This window comes from Heloderma suspectum, chromosome 15 (genome assembly GCF_057233095.1).
Source record: "Heloderma suspectum isolate Gila_16-S chromosome 15, 16-S_ref, whole genome shotgun sequence".
Classification (NCBI taxonomy): domain Eukaryota; kingdom Metazoa; phylum Chordata; class Lepidosauria; order Squamata; family Helodermatidae; genus Heloderma; species Heloderma suspectum.
Genome location: NC_139472.1, coordinates 16,119,542 through 16,144,411, shown reverse-complemented (window position 1 = coordinate 16,144,411; position 24,870 = coordinate 16,119,542). Strand labels below are relative to the sequence as shown.

The window sequence follows — 24,870 nt, the reverse complement described above, 5'->3', positions numbered from 1 at the left end:
TCACCGCTCCGAAATCTTTGATGTGGAGCGGCATATAAATATTGTAAATAAATAAAGTAAAAATAACACGCCAATGCTTAGGCTGCCTTAAATCTAACAGGGCATTGAGCCATAAATGCATTTCCTAGATCGCACCACCGAGACACAGGTTGCAGAGGTTTTGGTGTTTGAATGCTCCCTTATACTTAACGCACAAGGCTATCAGCCATCCTACTTGCATGTCAAAATTTTGCATGTCATGGAGAGACAGCCTTCTCCCAGGCTTCGCATTCAGGAAGGTGTTCCCCACGCTCCTCACATGATCGAGGAACATTCAAACATGTAAAACCCTCCCTGCAACTTGAATTGCTACAGTCTAAAGAAAGCACTACGTCTTGACTCTTCCGACGGTGAAAAACTGGGGTACTTGGCCTGTGTATATCTTTCATTTGGGGGGGGGGGCGCTGGGGGGGGGAGGTTGTGGCCATCTACTCCTAATGAAGGCTAGGAACTACTCAAGCTTCTCAAGCATCTGCCTGGAGCTGGAATTCCTTGCAGGATCAGAGCCCATCCATGAAGGGAGAAGGCCCTGTAGAATCCAGAACAGGCTAGTAGGACCATTGATAGTGAGTCAACTCAAGTAGACCCCCTTCATCCCCAAAGACCCAATCAGCCACGTCCTTCATCTGTCTTCTGCATGCCCAGTTTGGCTAAGGAAGATGTAACACAGGCAGCATTTCTACATTCCGCCTTAGTTAATGTGTGCAAGATGGCACCATTGTTCTTTAGCTAAGGGGTTCTCAAGAGGACAGCACAAGAACTCTGGAGGAGTACAGCTAGTTCCCTGCCCTTCTTTCGTCAGTCGTTTGAACAGGTACAAGGAGATACTTGGAAACTATTTAAAGTCAGGTGAGGAACTTGACCCTACTGAATTTATTTTAATTTTAACTAACTAGACTGCAAGCAACCCTGTAGAACTCAAAGCTGCCCTGTAAGCTGTTCTTTGCTGCACATACCATTTCCTGACCATATTAAAACATTTGCTTGGGGGGGAAAGAGAAGAAAAGAGCAAGATGCCAAAGACTTGCCAGCCTGCTTCTGAATGCTTATTTATTACCAGGGACAGAGCGTCCAGATCAAACTGTTCCCTTGCCAGGGTTCAAAGTCATCATTCATGCAAATTTACACAGGAGGAGGAGGAGGAGGTGGGGGAAACTTCCCAAATGCACAGTTTGCATTATGTAACACACCGCCTCACAGCTCAATGCTCATCCAACCCGAGATGCAGTAAGCAAGGCTGAATTCAGCTCAAAGTGGAATGGAACCTCCTGTCGGCCATGCTGACAGCCACAACTGCAAAGGTACTTTCAGCATTCCTGACCATTGGCCAAGCCGGCTGAGGATGATGGGAGTTGCAGTCCAACACATCTGGAGGCCACCAGTTTGCGGAAGGCTCTCCTCACTTTTAAACCCCTTCTTGGCCTTGTCCGCACTCTCTCTGCTCTCACAGCCTGACACATCCCTGCCTGTGACTTTGTTCTTCCAGCTCAGGAGACCCCCAGGCCCTGTGCCCTTGGACAGACTCAGTCCCTTTTTCCTTGCAGCCCCTTATACCTGAAACTGGCTTCCAGAAGACCAGTGTCAACCCCTCCCTCCAGATGCCTCCTTGAAACTCAAATTCTTATTTATTTATTTATTGCATTTATACCCCACCTTTTTTCCTCTTGCAAGGAACCCAAGGCGGCTTACATTATCCTCCTTCACATATTTTCTGTGAAGCCCTCTGACACAACCATAAATAAATAAATAAATAAATAATTATATCCTGCCTTTTTTCCTCCTTAGGGAACCCAAGACTGCTTATATTATTTATTTATTTTTATTTATTAAATTTATTAATCGCCCATCTGGCTGGTATTAAATTATCCTGCTCCTCCTCCATTTTATCCTCACAACCACCCTGGGAGGTGGGTTGGGCTGAGCGTCTGTGACTGGCCCAAAGTCACCCAGTGAGCTTCCACGGCCCAGTGGGGACTAGAACCTGGATCTCCCGGCTCCCAGTCCAACACTCTCGCCGCTACACCATGCTGGCTGTACTATCATCATTCTTCATACGGTACTATATTGTCCTCTTCTACCTGAAAGTGTACCTCATACACATGTATGTTGTACAGGGTCTCTCGCTCATTTTATCCTCACAACCCTGCTAGGCCCAGAGAACGCACAGTTGGTCCAAGGTTACCCAGTATGTGTCGTGGTCCAGTGAGGATTTGAACCTGTGTCTCCCCGGTCCTGGTTTGACATTGTAACCGCTGCATACAAAATCTGACTACAGCCTGGCCAGGCCCAGTTAGCTCTCCCAGAATCCACCGAGCGCCCTCGAATTTCCACAGAGATTTGCTTGCAAAACTTCAGGAGTCAATTATTCCACAAAACTCGAGAGGCTGGTTTCACCCGTTCCTATGCTGGAGGCCGGACACAATACAACATTATTAGTGTGTCAGTTTTTAATAATTTCATCCCACTTGACCTTTTCATACTTCAGATGAAATTGTTTCCTTCCGGTCTTGCCTTTATGTTCCTCTTTAACGTCTTTCTAACCGAACCAAGTGGCTGATGTGACGAAGGGGGTGGGGAGTGGGTGTGGGGGGAGCACGACAGCTGCAGCTGGTTCAGCAGAAACCGAAACTCCCTAAGAAAACATCAAATTTTAACATGAAAGCTGAGCTCTCGTTGCAAGATTGCTCTGTTGCTTGTACGTATAGCTTTCAGAACCTTTATCACCCCAGTGCAGCAAGCGAACTTTGATTTTCCTCCTCTCACTTTAGTTTCTTGAAATATTATATTGTGAGATAGGTACCAAAGAGACTTCTTTATGCTCTGAAACAATTCACTTTAAGAGTGTCAAATCTCCGTTTCCAGTAAAGCCTGGATCGTAACACCGCAGTTGAACACAAGAACCTAAGAAGAGCCCTGCAAGAACAGACCAAGGGTCCATCCAATCCAGCATTCTGTTCACACAGTGGCAGACCAGCTGTCGATCGAGAGACCACAAGCAGGACAAGGGCGCAACAGCACTCTCCCACCCATGTTCCCCAGCAACTGGTGTATATAGGCTCGCTGCCTCTGGTACTGGAGGTAGCACAGAGCCATCAGGACCAGTAGCCATTGATAGCTGAGATGTAGCCAGATCTTTGGCTGTGAAACGCCATACTGGATTCATGGGAGAACACTGGGCGCTAAGCGATGGCAGAGCAGCCTACATATCCAAGAGTCACTCCAGCAGTTTAGAGAGGGTGGCTGGTCCACGCAAAGCCTTCCCCGTCTGTATTGGCCCCAGGAGCGTAACCAAGTCACCTGTAGTGTTAAGAGGGGCCTAGAGATCCATAATGCCTTGCTTAAGTTCATTATTAGTGCAATTCCCTTGCTGGTAAGTCTCTGAGCATGTGAAGATGAGTCAAAGGGCTGATAGCGCGGCCTAGCAACTTCCATACTAATGAGTAGAGTATCTAATCAAGATGTGCCTGGGAAGTGAAGTTGTTTACCTTAAAGCTGCAGGTAGCAGTGCTGAGAACCAAGTGCTGTTAGTCTATGCTGGGAATGAAGGCTAGGGGGCGCCTGCTGCTGTCATGCTGCCTCATTGCTAACATGTGGTATAAAACCCATTGTACCCCATGGCTCTGGGTTCAGAGAAGCTGTCTGATCCAACCATTGGGTACGCCTGTGTGCTGTAAGTTACTCAACAAAGTACTCCTTGTAAGTAAACCTGGGTCTGATTTATCACTATCTTGGCACCTCTAAATTAAGAGGTCAAAACCCACGGCCGGGGCAATACACCATCAAGGAGAAGGACAGCATAAGGCAACTACCCCTATCCTGTGGTCAGTGGCACCTGATCCTCCATCCAAGCCCAATTTTATCTACCAGCACATTCATAAATCTTTTCTATATCTGAGCTTAAACTAAACATAAAAGTATAGGCTCTGCCTTGCTTCTCTCTCTCTCTCTCGTTTACTCTCTCACACACACACAATTCAGTTTCCAAGATAGTTCCCTTTCCAGTATGTTTTTATATATAGTTTGCATAGTTGTGTGTGTGTGTTTTTAAACAAGGTGCAGAAAGAAGTTCAGATGAAATATGAATTCGCATATTCCCCCATGGGCTTGCCCTGCCCATCTCTGCTTCTATATTCCGATACATCCCTGCTGTGCCTCTCGCTCCCCCAGATCTTCCGCCCTTGGCCTGGAATGGCTGTTCAAGTGGTTCCATCTCTCTGTCCCTTCAAATCTCTCCAAGAACTCATCTCTTTTGTGAAGCGTTTGGCTCAATCCCCCCGTTCTCAACGCCTACTAAAGGGAATCTCAAAATACACATAACTGCATATGCAGATTTTATATCCATTATCCTTGCCTCTGCCATGCTCTCCTCCTATCCCTCTCTGTTGTCTCCCTTCTGTCAAATCTAGATTGTAAGCTCCTCAGGGCAGGTACCCTTTTTGGGGGGGCGGGGAAGGTTATGTAACTCAAAAAACTGCCATGTATATCAATACCATAAACAGCCATCCTATAAGTACCTCACCATCTCACTTAATACGTCACTTGTATGTCTAAATACTAAATGCTGAATCCAGCCAAAGTTCCACACTTGGAGGGAGAAATCCTATGGTCGCTAGACAGTGGCTAGGCGGCCATAGGATATCTGGTTTTCCGGGAAGCGATCTCGGAGCCCGTGCTCCGAGGTTGGTTCCCAGAGAACCGACCTCCCCCCACTTCCACGCTGCCTGCCGTGCTCCGCACTCGCAAAAGGAGCATGAAGCAGCCCAAATAGGGCGTTCCCAGGGGGTGTTTAGGAGCGGGGAGGGCGGAAATGCCTGTACGACACATCCAATGTGTCGTACAGCAGCCTCCTCCCCCACTCAGCCCTCCGCGGCTACACAGCCGCAATTGGCTGTCTAGCCGAAAATGCAGGGCAGGAGAAGCACAGAGGGAACGATCGGAGGCAGCTGCCTATCTGCATAGATAGGATTGCTCCCTAAGTTCGGAGGCAGCTGCCTATCTGCATAGGATTGCGCCCTAAGTTCCATTAATGTGAATGAAATGGGTAAGCACACGGTCAGCAATCCTTCCCACTATCATAAATGAAGCTCCAATGTGCTTTGTGTCAGCTGGATTGGGCCCTAACTTCAGAAAGAGCCTCTAGTATGTTTTATTTAATTATTTATTGAATTAATTAATTAATTGATTTTCATTTCTATACCGCCCAATAGCTGAAGCTCTCTGGGCAATTCACAAAAATTAAAACCACAAAGCGCAGCAGAAAGCAATATAATACCTGAAAGCTTAAAACTACAATAAAAAAGCACAAGAAGAGTACAACCTCGCAGCAATGCCGAGATTTAAAATACAGATTTAAAACATCAAAGCTAAAAGACCAAAGTGCTAAAATGCTGCGAAAACAGAAAAAGGTCTTCACCTGGCGCTGAAAGGAGTGCAACACAGGCGCCAGCCGAACCTCTCTAGGGAGCTCATTCCACAACTAGGGTGCCACAGCAGAGAAGGCCCTCTTCTTGGTAGCCACCTGCCTCACTTCCTTTGGCAGGGGATTCCGGAGAAGGGAGCCTGAAGATGATCTTACGGTCTGGGCAAGGAGATATGGGAGGAGGCGATGCTTCAGATAACCTGGCCCTAAGCTGTTTAGGGCTCTGAATGCTAATGTTGGAGAATCCCTTCACAAAATGGAGCATGTCGCATACCAGCAGAGTTGGTTATCTGACCAAACGTCTTCCCGCAAAACAGGCCACCCATGGCCAGTCCTCTCAATCCAGGCCACAATGTGCCAGAAAGAGAGAGCCAGTGCTCCCTAACGCCCCTACAGAGGAAGCAAAATACATACGAAAGAGCTGTAATTGATCCAAACTATCACACACGTGTACAGCTGTGAACGTCACAGCAGACAGCATTATTTCCCACCCCACCATCCCCACAAAGGTCTGTTATGACCTACATAATGTACATGTGGATGCCCTCCAACAGAAAAGATGCCTTGCATGTAAATGACCAGAACTGAGTTCCAGTTAGCAATGGGGACAGAGGTTCTGCTCTAACTGAATTGTACAGACCAGCAGATGGTGGGTAAAAAAAGTGGTTAGCAGTCCATTAATGGACCACCACCAATGTTCTGGTAGAGCACCAAGCTGGGATTCTTGCAAACCATGGTGTGCTGAGAAGAACCTCAGTATTTAGCCATTTATACCCTGCTTACAAAAAGAACATTTTCCCCCAAGGCCCTGGGACGGCAGAGCTGAAGGGAATCCGTATGCGCTGGCCCCAGCCATCAGCCAGAGGACTAAGGGCGGCTGGGTTTGTGTGAGTGTGAGCACAAATGCACGAAAACCCTTGCAAAATAAAACGACTTCAGAATCCAGCTAAAAGCAGGACGAGAGGAGGCTCAGGAACACAGGAAGCTGCCTTATATTGAGTCAGACCCTGGGTCCATCTAGCCCAGTATTGTCGACACTGACTGGCAGCAACAGCTTTCAGGGCCTGCTCCAGTTGGACTGCCCCTTCTTTGAGATATGGGAGGGGGGAACAGGGCCATCCCACCAGCCCTGCTGACAGCCTGCCTTATTCTTTTGTCTCCCCTCCCCATTGCCTTTCCCTTGTGTGTTGTGTCTTTTTTAGCTTGTAAGCCTGTGGGCAGGGACTGTCTTCTTTGTTCATTGATTGTAAGCTGCTCTGGGACCCTTTTTTGGCTGAGGAGTGGGATAAAAATACAATCAATCAATCAATCAATCAATTTCCAGGGATTCAGGCAGGATTCCTTCCTAGCCCTACCTGGGGATGCTGGGGATTGAGCCTGGGACTTTCTGCATGTAAAGTAGGGACTCTACCACTGAGCTACAGCCCCTCCTGGGCTTGATGGAGCTCCACAACTGCAGAGCCACCACAGAAAGGGCCCTGCTTCTGGCATGTACCAATCTGGTCTTCAGTAATGATGGGCCAGAGAGCTGAAGTCTACCTTAAGGTTCATAGCTGGTCCTTCAATGCCTAGACCACTGTGTTAAAAGTTAAAGCCAGCACTTTAAGTTATGCCCAGAAACAAACTGGTAACCATTATAACTGGTGCAACCCTCCCGCCCCCTCAAGTCGGTGTAAAAGGAGCTGCCTTGCTCCTACCACTTGCATTTTGAACCAACTGCAATTTTTTAAAGGTAGCCACAGAACCAGTGCATGACTTACGCATGAGGCTATATCCGCTTTCTCCAGGCAGGGTGGCAATTGGGGAACCATTCAAAGCTGGTAAAAGGCACACCTTTTGACCCCGCAAAGCACTTCTCCTGTTCTTAAGCAGCAGTGCGTATGCAAGACCACTTAAGGCTGATTAATTATGTTTTAAATGTTAAAGAGATCCTGACTCTGCATGTACACTTGCTTTGTAAGTTAACACAGGGGAACGTAGAAGATAGATCAGGATCTAGGGGTAGATCTCTAGGTGATTTGCGGTGGAGCCCCAGGTTTTCCTGTCTTCCAATACTTTAATGAAAGCAAGTAAAACAGCAAGGGATTTGGGATGGCTGGCCTTGTGCTAATCGCTTCTCTTTCAGCGTCGGTGTTTGTCATCTGTAAAATAGGAATACTAACTCACTCCTTTGACCATGTCTTCGTTAAGCACTGATGGTACATTTTAGAGTGCTGTGTAAGAATCCCTGATGTCTGGCAACTCAGACGTAGATTTGTAAATTTCTCAATGTATGGTTCATGAGGTGCAGTAGGTATCGACTCTGCGTCCTGAGCCACCATTTCGTGCCTGGCTCTTTACCAACATAGCACAAAATGGATCCCACAAGCCTGAAGTCTGCCTATGTGTAAACACACATCAGTGGAGTCTGGACAGGTCAGTCCCACCCATTCTATGGACAATACACGATGAATGGGATCCTCCATTTTCCCTGAGCGAAAACACCCACCCCTGCTGTACCGGGGTTTAAAATCCCTCCCTTCTAGAACTTTCATCCTTGTGGACTGAAGTCCAAGTGCTATAAGCAGCTGTTCTCTGCAGCTCCTCAAATCCAACAGGTAATTTTCAGATGGACACGTCTGTAAACATCAAAATACCGATTCAAAATATCCAAGTGATCACATCGAATTCACCAGGGTTATTATAACTTTTGTACACTGTGTAAAGAAGCCCAGAGATCAACTCTTCACACTTGAAGAACTGCTGGTGGTGCATTAAATCCCTCCCTAAAACTCTCTTAATCCGGACAGTCTAGCATAGCCTCATTTTCCCCAGAGTTTTCTGCCAACATCCAGCCCCATTGCATCATATCAAGCCCATTTGGGGCAGGGGATTTTTGGCGCCTGGTTATATATTTAGAATATAGAGATGGGTCACAGCGTTTTTTGTCATTCTCAGAATGGACTGCAGTCACAGAACTCTTTAGAAGCAAGTAAAATTCTGCTCTACTTCCCGTACCTGAAGCTGTTTCTAACAAAGTGTCGCTAGACCTAAAGCGTCTGACACAGAAATATTTCTTTCATAAAAACAACCCCTCTCTTTTCGCTGGCAGATATTGCAATAAACCTGAGGCTTCCAACTAGAGGGCAGAACTGACTCACTAAAAAGGACTTAAATTTATCCTGTGGTTTAAAATTCCGTCTCAGTCTCCAACTATCATCTCTAACCGAGAAGTCACTGGAGGAAAGAAAAAAAAAAGGATTTAATATTACTGACCGTAAGAGAGAAAATAAAAGCTAAAGCCAAAAGGAAATATTGTGTGTGTATGTATCTCTATATCTATAATTGATGTAAATAATTCAAAACAGTTTGCTTTTTTTAAGCTAGTCCTGGAGCCTCTATGGCAGATGGAATGGAATGGAAATTCCCTCAGGTGCCTATATTTAGGATCAAAGTCCTTTCTTAGCACACAAAAACAGCCAGTCTCCAAGGAATCATACTGCAGAACTGTCTGGAGTGAACTTTCATTAACCTGGGTTTCTGTGCCAACTTAAACACACAGAACCTCTCCACTTGAAAGAAGCCATTCAGCCACTGCATGCTCCAAGATACATGGAAAACCCATTACAGGAATAATCAACACGGTGATTAAACAGAAAATCTATACAATGGCAAAAGCAGACACAGCTCATAAATAAGGGGATTTGTGTGCGTGTGGGTGTGCACACGTGCATTTCTTGCACGCACTTTCTTTTAAAGATGTCATTGAAGTACGGTCTCGTTAAGAAGTACACATACATTAGTTGCATCTTGTGAACCATTATGATTTTAAAAATCAGGTAACCGAAGGGGCTGTGTAAGATGAGTACGATTTTCTCTAGACATCTGCGGATAACAGATTTTCGCTCCCTTAGCTGCCAGCAACCCAGAACTGATGTAATGTAGACAAGGATGTGAAAATGTCTGGCGCTTCTGAATCAGATGGAAGGTTTGAAGCAAGAGGAGACACACTAATTAATCATACTCTCCCTGCAGACAGCGCTGGAGGAGAAGTGATGACCATGGTTTACTGGTTTGGCTCGGCTATTCTGCAGTGATCACTTCTTTTCAATACCAAGCTGAGTTTTCAAAGGTTCCCGTGTGAGATGTAAAGCACCTAGCAGCACACAACTGAATGAATAATCCAAAATACACATATACAAGATGGATTTCAAGCTGCCTTTACTGGTTAGGAAAATGTTTTCGCAGAAAGCTCACTCAAAATGTCAACTCATCGTGCCAAGGTAGTAAAACGTGGAAAGCACAATGTTAGGAACCTTTCTAGAAGGGTCTGAAAAATACAGCATGCATCAATATGTTGCTATATAAATTGACTGATTTTATCTGAACTTTATCTTGCATGGTTGCATTGTAGTTTTAGTGGTTGCTGGGTTTTGGTATTATATTTTTATGAGATTGCAAACTATCCTAAAATCAAATTATATAGGGCAGTATATAACTGTTTAAAACAAATATATTGCATGCATGTTTCTGCCAGTTTTGGGATCCAGCAATTCGTTTTACCCAGGGCATGGGTTCACCATGGGATTTACTCACTGAAGGAGTTAGGAATTGGCCCAGTAGCTGGCCAGATGGGCGGCTAATAACTCTAATAAATACATAAACAAACAAACAAACAGTGGAGGAAGCAAGCAGTTAAGATGTTCTGTTTTAGACAGAAACAATGACTGGGAGCAAAGACTAGTGAAGAGGAAGAATAGGAAGAAGCCCAGAGTGGCTTACAGATTAATAAAAACCCAAGATAGTCCTTGCCCTCAAGTTTTCAGTCTAAAAGACACAACATGAAAGAAAACAGGGATGGGGAGAAAACAGGAAAACAAGCACACTCATGCTGCTCACCATTCAAAAGCAAGCCCCAGCAGGCCTCTGAGAATTAGCCTGGTGACCTGACCTCCCTAATCGTAGTTTACAGCACAAACCATGGTTTAAATTTCCAACCATACCACATCCAAACCAGAGTTTAGACTTGCTTGTCTGGTTTTTTCCATCTGTTCAATGCTCAGCTTCCTAAAATTCACTTGTGCCTCCAGAGGCAAAACAATGGCTATAACCGTATTTTGTCAGTACAGACATCATGCCAAACTGTACTCAAACTCCGTAAACCATGATTTGGTGTCACATCTGAATCAAGTCCCTGTTTATGAGGTATAATCACTAATACAAATTAATAAATGTAAGGATTGTCAAAACTGCAGGGCATCTTCAAAATGTAGCCATTTCAGAAGGGTAGCTTCACATCTCAGGAGGGGTAAATCCACCAGCGCTCCACCTTGCAAGGGACCTTGTCAAGCAGTCTTGGATCACCCCATCTTGACATTCCTGTACATTCCTACCTTTGCAGCAGAGTTCGTCAGCCCATGAGTAAGGTTCCAGAAAAGGCCACCAACATTTCCATATTTGATCAGCCCAGTAACACCTTCTGAAACATCATTTAGGAGGCCCATTGGGTTGCCAAGGAAGTCTACAGTGCTCAAGATCTTTCCCGCTTGGCTGATCAGTTCCTAGAAAAAGACACAGGAGACATCACTAACAGACCTCACAGAACAGTCAGCATGCTCAGTATTGGCTGCCCTATTATTATTATTATTATTACTATTACGACAACAAATTCCTGGAGAAGGCTATCCATGGCTACTACTCCTGATGGCTACATGCTACCCCCAGAATCAGAGGCAGTGAGTCTATGTGCACCAGTTGCTGGGGAACATGGATGGGAGGGTACTGTTGCACTGGTGTCCCGCTTGTGGGTCCCAGTTGACAGCTGGTTGGCCACTGTGGCTGAATTTTACCGTTATCATACCGTAATGATACCTATTGGTGCACATGACACCAATGGGCACCACCAGTTATCACTGGTATGTGTAGATTCAAGCCTGTGTGAACAGAATGCTGGACTAGATGGACCCTTGGTCTGATCCAGCATGGCTCTTTTGATGATGATGATAATGATGATTATGATGACGACAACGATGAAACAGCACCAATAATGAGGGGAAAGCACCTCATCTGTTTTGAATGTGGAAAGATGAACCAGAGCTGGAAGAGACTAAAATGTCACTGAATCCAGCCTTCTGTTGTACATAATCAGCCTTTAAACAGCAACCCCCATAAGAATCTACAGCCATCCCACTGTGTCTTATCCTGTGCAATAATCCCTGTGGGCTAATATGCTGCCTCATCTCATCCATGTAATATATTACATGGGCTAATATGCTGCCTCATCTCTGAAGCTGTAACACATTTCAAAACAGCTGTGTTATGCCCACCATCAAATGCCTGCCCAAATGTGTTTGGACTAGGGATTTGGAGAACCTGAGCAGAAAGGAAATTCTATATGTGCAGTGCAGAGGTACTGCTTACAAAGAGAACCTGGCTCTTTGTACCCTTGCGAGCTCTAAAGCAATGCCACTCACTTCTTGAAAATGCTTCAGAATATCATTAACGATGAACTCTTTTGTCTGATAAGGGTGGACTCTGGTGAAGGGATCCAGGTTGATCACAGCATCTTCAAACCTTATCAGAGGGAAGCCCAGAGTGCTTTTCAATGCCTAAACCAAACAGAGTTCAGTTGATCATCATTTTCACCATCACACCTTTAATTCTAGAACATGGTCCTTAAACTAACTTGACTAGTCAGTTAGTTTTGCCAAGTCATTTTCAGTCAAACTGCATCCTTCTCTTCACTTTCTTTTCTTACATCCCCCTTCAGGCAGAGCTGAACTTATGGAATAGTGCAAGAGAGTGAAAATGCAAGAATGTACAGGCTTTAAGCTTTCAGCCTCTTGGCTAAATCCCAGCAGAGGCTGTCCTTTATTTCTGTTCCATTTGTTAAAAACAGAAGACATCCAAAAGGACATCTTGAAAATATCATTTTCCTTTCCTGAGCTTTTCATGTAGGTGTGCACAATGAAAGGCAGACTTCCTTAAGAGGCATTAGACCCCCTCCCCTTCTCCCACATCCACTCTTGTCACGTTTCTTGATAGGGACATGCAGCAACAGCCCCATACGCCACACACTTCAAGGTGCTGCTTGACTGCATGTGGAGCAAATGGAATGCCCCCCCCCCTTTTCTAACACAGTTTGTTGTTTTCAGCCCTTCCAGGACCATGTGGTCTTTGCTCCCTCTGCTACTGCTCAGGGTGCTTGTCCCAGACCTCAGCTGCGAATGGATGCCCACAATACAAGACTGCTATATTCTCCTTTTGTTAATCGGAGGCTCTTTGTTAACTGGAGATTAAAAATAGATTTGTTGACTTAGAACAGTGCTTTTCAAACTGTGTTCCAAGGAACCCGGAGTTCCCTGGAAGCTTCTCAACAGTTCCTTAATGTGAAGGTCAATAAAGGCAGAGAAGCTTTGTCAAGCGACAGCTTGCTTGCCACTGCTGATTTCACCCTGCAATGTGCAGCAGCAGGAGAACATCGGGTGCCTACTCTCAGCACAACCATCAGGCCAAATAGGCCTGGCAAGCGCCTAACTTGACCTGAGAGGTAACCACAGAACTGTCCTTGGAATCCTGTGCAATGTGCAAGGGTTCCGGGGAAGACACATGGAGTTGCCTTGGCAAGACAAGCCAGAGTAAAAAGGTGTCCCTGAACGTTTGAATACCTGACTAAAAATTGTAGAGCCCTTGCTACGATGAAATGCATGCCAGAATGTCAAGCACCGGTAACAGAGAGGGAAAGCGTTTTCCTGCACAGATTTCTAACGCAGACCTCAATGGTGTATACTACGTCTGATTTCACAGAAACTGTACAGTCCCCACAGATCATCCAGAAGGATGAACGACCACAACTTGAGGCATTTCCCCCTGAATTCCAAAGCGTCTGGGGTGTTTTATGCTGCACTTAACTTGGTTACAAATTACTGTTAGAGCAATACAACAATGGAACCCATTCCCTAGGGAGGTGGTGGGCTCTCCCACACTGGAGGCATTCAAGATGAGGCTGGACAGCCATCTGTCGCGGATGCTCTGACTTGGATTCCTGCCTTGAGCAGGGGGTTGGACTCGATGGCCTTGTAGGCCCCTTCCAGCCCTACTATTCTATGATTCTATACCCATTAAAAATCAAAATGATCAGATGAATGAAGTGCTGATTCTACTTTGAGACACCTAGTTTCACCACTGACACACACATGAGTGATCCAGCAAGGGCCCACCAAGGCAAGCCTTAGGTTGTTAAAGGAGGAAAAGTGGCATTGCACATTGCACCGCGCATGATTAAAGCCTCACAGATAGTGATATATTTTGTCTAGAAGACAACGAAATATTGTTTGTGGGGGAAAAGAGAGGTAACCATCATTATCCTATGAACCCAGGGTGCACATCCTTCTTGGCCCTGAGGGCCACATGTGAGGCTGGGCCACAAGCCACATGCCAACCCACATCCCAGCGATCCTGATACACATCGCTCTTTCCAAGCAGCAGCAGGGGAAGATGATCTGTGTTAGGATCACTGGAGGAGGCAGTGGCAAGACTTCTCTCTATCCCCTCTGCCCTGCAATCGTGATACAATTGTGTTTTACCAGCCAGCGAGGAAAGAGTGACCTCTATCACAATCGCTGGGGGAGGAAATTTGGCACCAAGTGCGGGCCACAATTAAGGCTTGTGGGATTGCATGAGGCCCCTTGGTCACGTGTTGTGAACCCCTGCTATACTTATACTGAACTCATTCTCCAAGCGCAGATCCACACACAAGAGGAGATATCAGCAGGTGTAGGGAAATCCCAAAATGTGCAGGAGTACAAAAAAATCTTTAGTCCTAAAGGAGGGTCGAACACCCCCAAAACAGCATCGTGAGGACCGAGCGTACTCAGAGGTCACAGAATGCTGCGTACGTGGATCCTTGCAGATGAGGCTTTGTGAAGTTACACTGCCTCGTTTACACCATTCTACAGGGGGTCCAGATGATGTCATCTTCAATTTGTAGCCCTCCTGAATTTCCCCAACACTTCTTCCATCTTTTTTTCTTATCAGAAAAAAAATGTTATAGAAGAAAAGACAGAAAAGCTGCACAATGCCTTTTGATTGTTAGCGCGAGGAGCCCTCTGTCTGGGAGCCTGCATGTTGAACTGAGCCGTTCTGCACTGCAATGTTTCGTGGGAGGTCCCACTTAGGATCTTTGAATTTTTAAAAGAACAGCATGGACTGCCACAGAGGGTAGGCCTCAAGGATGGAAAGGTGTTTCTTAGTATTTGAACAGAAGGATTGGGAAGAAGGATGATAAGATAAAAACAATGAGGGATTAGAGCAAAGTAGCAGAACAGATGGCCCGAGTTTGAATCTCTGGCAATTTAGGTTAAGAAGGTCTCCAGTAGCTGGAAAATAAAGAGATCCTAGACTCTGGTTGGGAAGACGAAAGCAAAGGCAAGGCAAATTTATGGCAGAAAGGGCAGGAAGTTCCCTTACACTGGACCCCAACTAAGGTTCAGAGCCTTGTCGCATGATCTACTCTGGACTCTTGGTGGACAATGGAACCAATGCCCTAGGGAGGTGGAGGGCTCCCCCACCCTGGAGGCATTCAAGTTGAAGCTGGACAGCCACTTGTCAGGGATGCTTTGACTTGGATTCCTGCATTGAGCAGGGGGTTGGACTGGATGTCCTTGTAGGCCCCTTCCAACCCTACGATTCTATGATTCAAGGGGCTTCTTGCAGGACTGGCTGCTTATCCTATAGATCTCACTTAATGGGTACAGCAAAGCAAAGTCCATGCCAACAATCCATGGACAAGCCTCAGTTTCAGGATATGCTGCAGTCACAAGTCCTCACACCTCAGTGTGTGAGTATCCCAGGGGTAGAACATCAATTGAAACAGTCCTTTGATCTCATCCAGCAAGACAATCCTTCAACTGTTAAGGGGGTGGGGGGAAGCTGAAAGAGCATGCATTGCACCACCCAACTCTCCCAAGGATTCTGTGCTTTTGGCAGATGTGGTTTCACATGGTGAAACTTAAGGGCAAGAAATTTGATTTTCTAAGTATGAGACTTTCAGGCAGGCTGCAGATCCTGTGTTATGAGATCCTGTGCTTACCTTGAGATCCAAGGGTAGCTTGCTGGCAGTGAAGACACTCAGCTTTATCTGTGGCACACTAATTTTGAGGTTTTCAAAGTAATATCGCTTCTGGGCTCCACCTTGATCAACAGGTTTTTCATGGAGATTTTCATCATAATTTTCAACCTCTGCAGCCAACAGCACAACACAGCTATTATTAACATATGACACATTCCCTGGGATATCAATTTTATTACTACTATCATTGAAAAAGACGCTGAAGTAATGCAGCACCCATCCTGAGAGCTGACAAGTTAAGGTAACAAGTAAACAGTTTCTCTAAAAACAGTTTCTTCCTCTAAAAAGAGGAAGTTTCAATCCTAATTTTCTCCATGCTTGGTGAAAGATTCAACTTTGGACAGTACAGAGCACCACTGATGGTCTCTGAATCACAGTGTCTTTACATAATATATTAAGAAGTGTGTTTAAGAATATCCTTTTTAGAGTTGCCCTGCAGAATATTCTAATAGAAACATTTGCAATCAGTTTTGTAAACAGCATTTCAACTAGCGAGCAGAAACATTATTTAAGACCTAAACAAAATTCAAAATGGGATTTTTCAGAAACAAGAACAGGCAGAAACAGCAGAGACATATTTGAGATGGGTGAGATGCATTCTGTGGACAGCCAAAACGTTTTCAACTTAGGCTTTTCATCCTAACAGTGAAAAGCTTCCAAGCATTTTTTAATTTATTTACAAACTTCCAGGTTATTTACAAACTTCACAGATCTCACTGCAGATGACATACCTGAATCGGACTGATCACAGCCAAAGAAACTCAGGAGTTTAAGGAGCAGCTTCTCCTCGATTTGAACTGTGAACTTGCTAGCTGTGATCATCAGATGCTGGAATGAAGAGAGATATTATTTCTAGCATACTATCCATGTACACAGCACTTCGCAATATCAAAATTACATGGAGACTTCACAATCGAAATGTACTCACAAAAAGACCTATGACACAACCAGAAAACCTGTGCCTATCTTTTCAGTTCAGGGTTCTGAATTTCAGCCTCGCGGGGCTTCCACTTAGTGATATATGGTTTCAGAATGCATACATTGCCAGCAGGAAGATTTATCCCAAATCCATATTCCACGAGGCTGATGGAATGTATTTATATTTTTATATATGGTTTCCTGTGTCCCTTCCCACAGCCAAGGCTACTTATTATTAAAAATACTTAGAGCGCAATCCCATGCATGTGTAGACAGAAAAAAAGTTCTACAATGCCCAGCATTCCTCAGCCAGGCCAGTTGGGGGATGCTGGGAGTTGTAGGACTTTTTTTCCTACCTAAACATGCATAGGATTGCACCCTTAACAATGTATATTTTTAAGATGAGTGCTAATAAATCTAATAAATAAATAAATTTAAATTTATATTGACACATAGATGTTTCTACCTAGACATGCATAGGATTGCACCCTTAACAATGTATATTTTTAAGGTGAGTGCTAATAAATCTAATAAATAAATAAATAAATTTAAATTTATATTTACATGTAAATGTTTCTACCTAAACATGCATAGGATTGCACCCTTAACAATGTATATTTAAATTTATATTAACATAAAAATGTTAAATTTATATTTACATGTAAATGTTTCTACCTAAACATGCATAGGATTGCACCCTTAACAATGTATATTTGAATCCGTTACTGTATTTTAGATCTTTACACTGCTGCTGGTTTTTGCTTTGGTTTTACACTGTAGTTTTACACTTTTAAGGGAGAAATCCTATGCATGTTTAGACAGAAAAAAGTCCTACAACTCCCACATTCCCCAGCCAGGCTGGCTGGGGAATGGTGGGAGTTGTAGGATTTTTTTCTACTTAAACGTGCATAGGATTGCACCACTCACAATTTATAGAGCACTTTATAGAGCTCAAAGCATTTATCTCGCATTTCTAATGTGTGCAGCCACCGTGGTCAGTGGTGTCAACAAACTGCAGATGTGATAACAGAGCCTGAAAAAGTGGACTGCGTAAGCTCCCCATGTGAATTCGTGGCAGAGCTACGGTGTGAACCAGGAAAGTCCTGATCTATAATGCAGCTTTTTAGGCCCTACACTACTTCCTTTTACTACTCTCCTTGATTTCATCAAGGATCTATCAGCAAACAGCTTATTACTCACAGCCATCATTAGCCTGGATCCTAAACATGAAGGTGTAGCTATCAAGAGTCCAGTTTGAGGAAGTTTTCAATGTTTGCAGGACTGTAAAACACAGCATCCTACCTGCCTCCCACCTCTTATGGTGTCTAGCTTAAATATAGATGGAGAGCCAGGGATGCTGAGGCTAACAGACTCTCACAGTCAAATGACAGTCAAGTATTTTAAAGCATTAATTAATTATCACAACTATAACAAATAAGAATAAAAAACTAAGGCTAACTCTTAAGAATTAATTAGCTAATGGTTACACAACAATGAAAGTAAATCACATAGATCATAGAATCACAAGGTTGGAAGGGGCCTACAAGACCATCAAGTCTAACCCCCTGCTCAGTGCAGGAAGCCTGCCCCCCTGCCCACAAATGAATATACTGTTACTAACAATGATTTGCAAATATATGTGAAAAGATAAAATGATTTTTTAATGTGCTTAGACTTTTTGTGCATGCACGGACACTGACTTGGGTAGGGCTACAGAGCAAACGTTTCTGTCATCACTTTCACAGGAGGCACTATCATACAGTTAAAAAGATGTGCCAACATCTATGCAAAGCAGATCCTTGGCTTCCTAGAACTTCTGAAAGGATCGGATGGCAGATTTAACGTTTAGTCGAGCAAGAGGGATGTGCAACAAGACAGAGAGGTTCTGTTCAGGGTTCCAGCCAACAAGCTAAGTCCTCCTCCAGGACACTATAAGCTGTGAGGAGCTCAGGTGAGGCAGTCTGCTCTGCCCACCCTCGTTTTCCATTTTTTCTTTCCAACCCGCTCTCGAAATGGCACAGCTACTGAGCATGCTGATCTTCATCGGGCTGAGGGGTGGCGATTTCTTTGCACTCTTAGGTGTGTGCACATGTTTAAGATTTCTTTTGTACTTCTGCAAAGTTCAGCTTTGCCCCGAACATATCAATAACCTCCTCCTCTTGTTTCCCAGTGGCCCCGTTTTGGCTCCAGTTCTGTCAGCACCCGCTTAAGTTCACGGTTAGAGGGAATGCCGTTGGAAAGATAGGCAGAGCTTATCCCTTTGGGGTTTTGCAATTAGAATGGCATTTGGTCGCTCGATTACCTTGTATATATCAGTTAATGGGCTCTTGCTGGGGAATTTCATGGCATTCAATTGCAGAGCAGGACCTGTCTCACCGATTTCATTTTCAGCCATTTGGGGGGTCACAAAGAGCAGGAAAGGACGAGTGGTATGAAGGACCTGGTTGTCCACCTGAACGAGAAGCAAGACAGGGAACGAGCATGAAAATGCTTCCAAGCTGCAGAGCGACAGAGCCCAGCAACCCGCCCCCCGCTCTTACTGAAACGGGACTGCTCTTTTAGATACCAAAAGCACGACACCTTTATGCCTATGCTGTTGGATAAAACCGAAAGCAAGGAGGAGGAACGCCCTCAGGGAAGAACACCGAGCACAGCACTGGACCCTTGACGTGACAGCGAGAACACGACTGAAATATATTATGCACAACAAACAACTGGCAACAACAGGCCAGCGTTTCTGCTATCGTTAATGCTGAGAACCATTTGGAACTGGGATCACTTGCAAGGCCACTGGGCCCAGCGCTCTTCGACATTTTTATGAATGACGTGGAGGAGGAGGTGCAAGGAATGCTGATTGGATTTGCAGATGACACAGAACTGGGCGGGAGAGCTGAAACCCTGGAAGACAGAAACAGAATTCAAAGTGATCTTGACAGGCTGGAGTGCTGGGCAGAGAAAAACAGAATGACATTTAATAGGGATACATGCCAAGCTCTGCACCTAGGAAGAAGAAACCAAATGCACACTTACAAGACGGGGGATACATGGCTCAACGATACAACAAGGGAGAAGGATCTTGGAATTGTTGTCCATCACAAGCTGAATATGAGCCAACAATGTGATGTGGCTGCAAAAAAGGCAAATGCTCTTTTGGGCTGCATTAATAGAAGCATCGCTTCCAAATCCCGGGAAGTACTAGTTCCCCTCTACTCAGCACTGGATAGGCCTCACCTTGAGTACTGTGTCCAGTTCTGGGCACCACACTTTAAGAAGGAGGCAGACAAGCTGGAGAGGGTTCAGAGGAGGGCAACAAAGATGATCAGGGGAATGGACACAAAGCGCTGTGAGAAGAGACTAAAAGAGCTGGGCATGTTTAGCCTTGAGAAGAGAAGACTGAGGGGTAGGGATGGGGGAGAATTTCTCCCCGAAACTTCGGGAGGCCGAGTGTCAACGTGTTCGGCCCCCCGAAGTAGTTTCGGGGAGAAATTCTCCACACACCCCCGCCCCCCCCCCGGGACGGGACTTACCTTTCCTGAATGTCCCTCCCGGCGGCGGGTCCCGGCGGCAGTTCGTCAGGTCTTTGTCAGGGGCGGGAGCCGGTCTTTCGACTGGCTGCCGCCACTGCCATTCCAATAAAAGTTAAAAAAAAACAAACGCCCCCGTGATAGGCTACGTGACGATTAACGTAGCCTAACACGGCTAGATTTGCAAAGTCAGCCGTGATAGGCTACGTAAATCGTCACGTAGCCTATCACGGGTGACTTTAAAAAAAAAAAAGCACGTACGTCTAATGGCAGCCCCCATAGGGAGCCGCCATTCACGTTCCTTATTTGGTCGCCGTAGTCTACATAAAGATTTACGTAGACTACAGCGACCAAATAAGGAACGTGAATGGCGGCTCCCTATGGGGGCCGCCATTTGCGTACGCGCTTTTTTTTTTTTAAAGTCACCCGTGATAGGCTACGTGACGATTTATGTAGCCTATCACGGCTGACTTTGCAGATCTAGCCGTGATAGGCTACGTGACGATTAACGTAGCCTATCACGGGGGCATTTTTTTTTTAACTTTTTATTTCGCGGCCGGGCGAGGCGAGGCGCCTCCCCCCCCGGGCCTGAACTTCGGGGGGAGCGGCGAAGCGCCTCCCCCCCACCGCGAACAAGCTGCGAGACCAGGTAAGTGGCTTTCGTGCACTCCTACTGAGGGGAGATAGGATAGCGCTCTTCCAGTACCTGAAAGGTTGTCCCAGAGAGGAAGGCCAAGTTCTCTTCTCCATCATCCCAGAGTGCAGGACACAGAATCATGGGCTCAAGTTACAGGAAGCCAGATTCCGGCTGAACATCCAGAAAAAATTCCTGACCGTTAGAGCAATACGACAATGGAACCAACTACCTGGGGAGGTGGTGGGTTCTCCCACACTGGAGCACTCAAGATGAGGCTGGACAGCCACCTGTCAGGGATGCTCTGACGTGGATTCCTGCATTGAGCAGGGGGTTGGACTTGATGGTCTTATAGGCCCCTTCCAACCCCACTATTCTATGATTCTATCTGTTTAATAGTATTACTCTTGAATTAATTCACTTTTATATCTGTATTTTCGCTATTGTTAATATAAAGAGACATTCTGAACTGCAGTTACTTGCAAGGTATACTTCTGTCTCTTGCTGCCAGTCGTTTGTTGTGCATATCTTTTAACATATTTCAATCATATTCTTGTTGTCACATTGAGGGTCCAGTGATTAGTTTGGTATGTTGTTTAATAGGCAGATGAAGATTCTGCCAACAGTGTACAACAATATCCATCAGCAGTCAAAATCACTTCAAAATGGGCTAATTTACACGACTATTTCCCACTTGTAACTTCAAAACATTTTAGAATCTAATTTTGAAGGTACACATTACCGAGCAGTTATGGCATGGGGTACCGCTTGCTGCTGGTGCAGATACAATCCTGGATGTGGGATGGCTTAGCAAATCAAAACACTCAACATGAGAGTCGCTCCATTTGGTTACCTGTACATCCTGTATGCTTAGTTCAAGCACTTGACTCGTTGACAGTTGTGTGAAATGGACATTAATGCCAGTAAAACTTGCAAATATCAGCTCTTCTGGGGCTTTGTTGACTAAAGACAAACCTATTCCACCTTCTAATTTCAACTGGACCTGTGAATGGAACAGAAAATGGATCCAAGATCATTTGCATAAGCATTAAACCCACTAATTTGCATAAACCCTGGCTCAAAAGCGAGTGGGAGGAGATTGAACGGATCTGGATACCCAATTCTGCTGACAAGGGCTGGGGTCACACAACATGACAACCTACACTTGAGGTTGAGTACAGATTAAGTGCGGGTTGCTGTTGAATCATGGGCTGTTGTGCTGTGTGAACCCAGCTGTGCTAACAACCCATGGTTTGTTGACCACAAACAACACATTAAGAGAACCCATGGTTTGTTCTTGGATTGTGAAATGTGGGTTCTTCATAGGGAACAAACCATGTTTTTGTAGGGCAGCTGGGTTCACACAACACAACAACCTACGTTTCAGCAACAACCCATAGTTCAATGATACCTCACACTCAACCCATACTCAACTTTGAATGTTGTGTGAACCCAGTCAGAGAACCAAAATATTTCTATTTTCAATCTCGTGGCTCAGTTGGAGCCTTTTGGTATCAGGAAAGGTGTTTTCTTCCCCTGTAAGATTAGGGATTTTAACTAAAATGTTATGGGAAGGCTTGAGAGAAAAAAAAAGTGGATGAACCTCTTTGGTACAGAGCACCTTGCTTGCTCAAGCAAAACACTTCGTGTCTGGATGATCCACATTCATCTGTAAGGTACCTGGCATGGATAACATTTCAACCCCCAGGCCTTTAAGCTCTTACCAGGTATAGTTTGATGTTTAAGGTTACCAGTTGTTATTTGCAGCAGAAAGCAAAATCTGTCAAGAATTTACTCAATTCACTCAGTAAATACACACACACACACACACACACACACACACTCTTTGAAATGTCTAGAACTTTTCTGAAATGCCTAGAACGTCTATAATTTTTTGGTTTTATACATATATAGTTTTATGTCCTGTTATTGGTCAACATGTTTTATGTTGATTATTGTGCTACTTTGGTCATTCGACCGTAATAAAGAGTGATTGATAGGTTGTTGTTGCTATTATTTACATTTCTATTCCGCCCAATAGCTAGAGCTCTCTGGGTGGTTTACAAAGATTAAAAACATTAAAAATAAAATATACAGAGGTTAAAAACTATTTACATAAAAAACACATGTACAGACCATATACACAAAAGAAACATATATCTAAAACAACTTCAAACGAACCATCTCAAAAGCAAACAACCCTAACCATAAGACATTCCAGGATCGATTAAACACTGTTGAATTTAGACTGGGAATGCCCCCAAGCAACAGGGCATCTTCATTCGACAATGAGACATACTCTAAGATCTACCTCCATTGGACGCTGTAACAGGCACCAGGCCTTCAAGCAGAACTACTGACGTCTAAGTGCAATTGCCAATACCATAGTTCAATCTGAGATTAGAAACTGAGAAGATAAAGCGAACGCTCTCAGTGGTGACAAGAGTATACACTATTGCTTGTTGGAAACCACTACCACAAAAAAAGAGCGCTCAGTTGCTTTGCAAACTCACTTCCAGCTCTTGCTCGGTGTCAGGATTCTTCAGCTTCCGCAGGTCTTGTTCCAGCTCATCCCCTTCGTATGAGAAACGATCATTTCTGCGTTGGTTGAAGTCTGTTATCTAATACAGAATGCACTGTTAGGATTCTTTTCCCCCTGCAAGCCAATTAAATCCACAATTCTCAAAACATCCAGAACCAACCTCTACAACGTAACAGAATGCTTAAGCAAGTAATGTATGAATTGACAAATAACTTATAACAAAGTATCGCTTATGTAATGCCCAAAACATATTAAGTTTCTAGCCATCTCCATATAAACGCACACACACGGTCTTCAGAGGAGTCCCAGATCTGCATCATCAGAGGTATGTCTGGTGGGTACGTAGGACAGAGTCTCCTCGGTGGTGACTCAGTGGTGGCGCCCAAAGTATGGAACTCCCTGCCTTGGGAGCTCTGGCTATTATCATTTTCCTTTGTCCTCTCCCTCCGCTATCAACACACTCTAAGAAACAAGGCTTCCAGCTACACTTCTTTATTAGTTAACGACTCGCTTCTTTGCAAATGCAGATTCTAGGAAACTCTCAGACTGCAGTGAAACAGATAATCCACCCACCTACAAATATCAATACAGGAGACGAAGTGGAAGTTGGAGAAGTTGCCAGCAGTCTGGGTGAGAATTTCTGGGCCAGACTAGCTTTGCAGGGATGCCCCTCCCTTAGGGTGGCTCCCTCCTAGTTTGGCTTCCATGAGTGGACAACCTGGCGGAGCATCTGAGCCCTTCCTCTAACTTTTCCCGCTTCACTATGCAACGGAACCTAGCATCCCTCAAGTCACGCCCCTCACTCTCCTCCTCCTCGGAAACCTGGGTTCTCATGGTGGAGGAAAGGGGGGGGGCGTTCTGGCTGGGCCATCTGTGTGTCATGGTCTTGGGAAGAAAGTCTTGCTGTATCTGAGCTCACTAGGGTGTTTGCCTCCCTCTGTTCTGGCTGTTTCCATTCTGAATCTGAGCTGCCAGACATCTCCACATACTCAGATTCATTCCTGACAGCTGGCTCCCTTTCTCTGTGCCTTCAAATGCCGCATTTTAAAAGTATTGTTATGACAAAGTTTTCAGGAGGAGCATTCTTGGAGAATGTGTTATCCACTTCCAATTTATTATCAGAACTGTGGGGTTTTTTTTTTAATTCTGTTTATATTGTTTTGCTGATTTACTGATGATGGTGGTAAGCCATTCTGAGGGCTCTCTTTTTGGGGGATGGAAATGCAGGGTATAAACATTAGAATGAATTAATAGAATGTATGCAGATTGCATCACATGGAAAATGCCCATCACCTGTAGCACTCTTGTTGGGCCATCTGGAATTACCCTAACTGCCAAGACTCCGGAGCCTGGGCGCATCTTCTGATTGAAGAATTGCTGTTCTGGTGGAACTGGACCCAGCATTTCCAGGGAAGTATCTGGACCAAGAACAACTTCTGCTCCATCGTGTAGTCCTGCTATGCCTCCTTTGGCCTAGAAGGAAAAAAAATGAAACAGAAGACAACTAAGAAAGGCTGAAAAAGGAAGAGGGAAGGAAAAAAGCTTAAAATAAATGGATTTTTACATCCAGAGTATCAGCATTTTCAAACCTTTTCAGAAATCATAGAACCATAGAGTTGGAGGGGACTTTGAAGGTATTCTAGTCCAGCCTCCTGCTGAACGAAAGATGTCCAATGCAGGATGGTT

General features: G+C 44.9%; 1 protein-coding gene across 8 annotated transcripts in view; it reads right to left on the bottom strand.

The window, feature by feature from the left end:
• VPS13D (vacuolar protein sorting 13 homolog D) overlaps positions 1 to 24,870 on the bottom strand; it is a 210,812-nt gene that overhangs the window by 46,971 nt on the left and 138,971 nt on the right. For 7 of the 8 annotated variants that reach the window (XM_084821541.1, XM_084821543.1, XM_084821542.1 and 4 more), the window contains 8 exons: positions 24,478 to 24,657; positions 23,156 to 23,263; positions 21,496 to 21,645; positions 18,787 to 18,936; positions 16,298 to 16,394; positions 15,528 to 15,676; positions 11,911 to 12,045; positions 10,831 to 10,998 (listed from right to left, as the gene is read on the bottom strand). In XM_084821541.1, coding sequence (XP_084677667.1) covers positions 10,831 to 10,998; positions 11,911 to 12,045; positions 15,528 to 15,676; positions 16,298 to 16,394; positions 18,787 to 18,936; positions 21,496 to 21,645; positions 23,156 to 23,263; positions 24,478 to 24,657 — 1,137 coding nt within the window. The remainder of the gene's footprint in view (positions 1 to 10,830; positions 10,999 to 11,910; positions 12,046 to 15,527; positions 15,677 to 16,297; positions 16,395 to 18,786; positions 18,937 to 21,495; positions 21,646 to 23,155; positions 23,264 to 24,477; positions 24,658 to 24,870) is intronic. The other variant, XR_014785992.1, reaches the window with a different exon arrangement.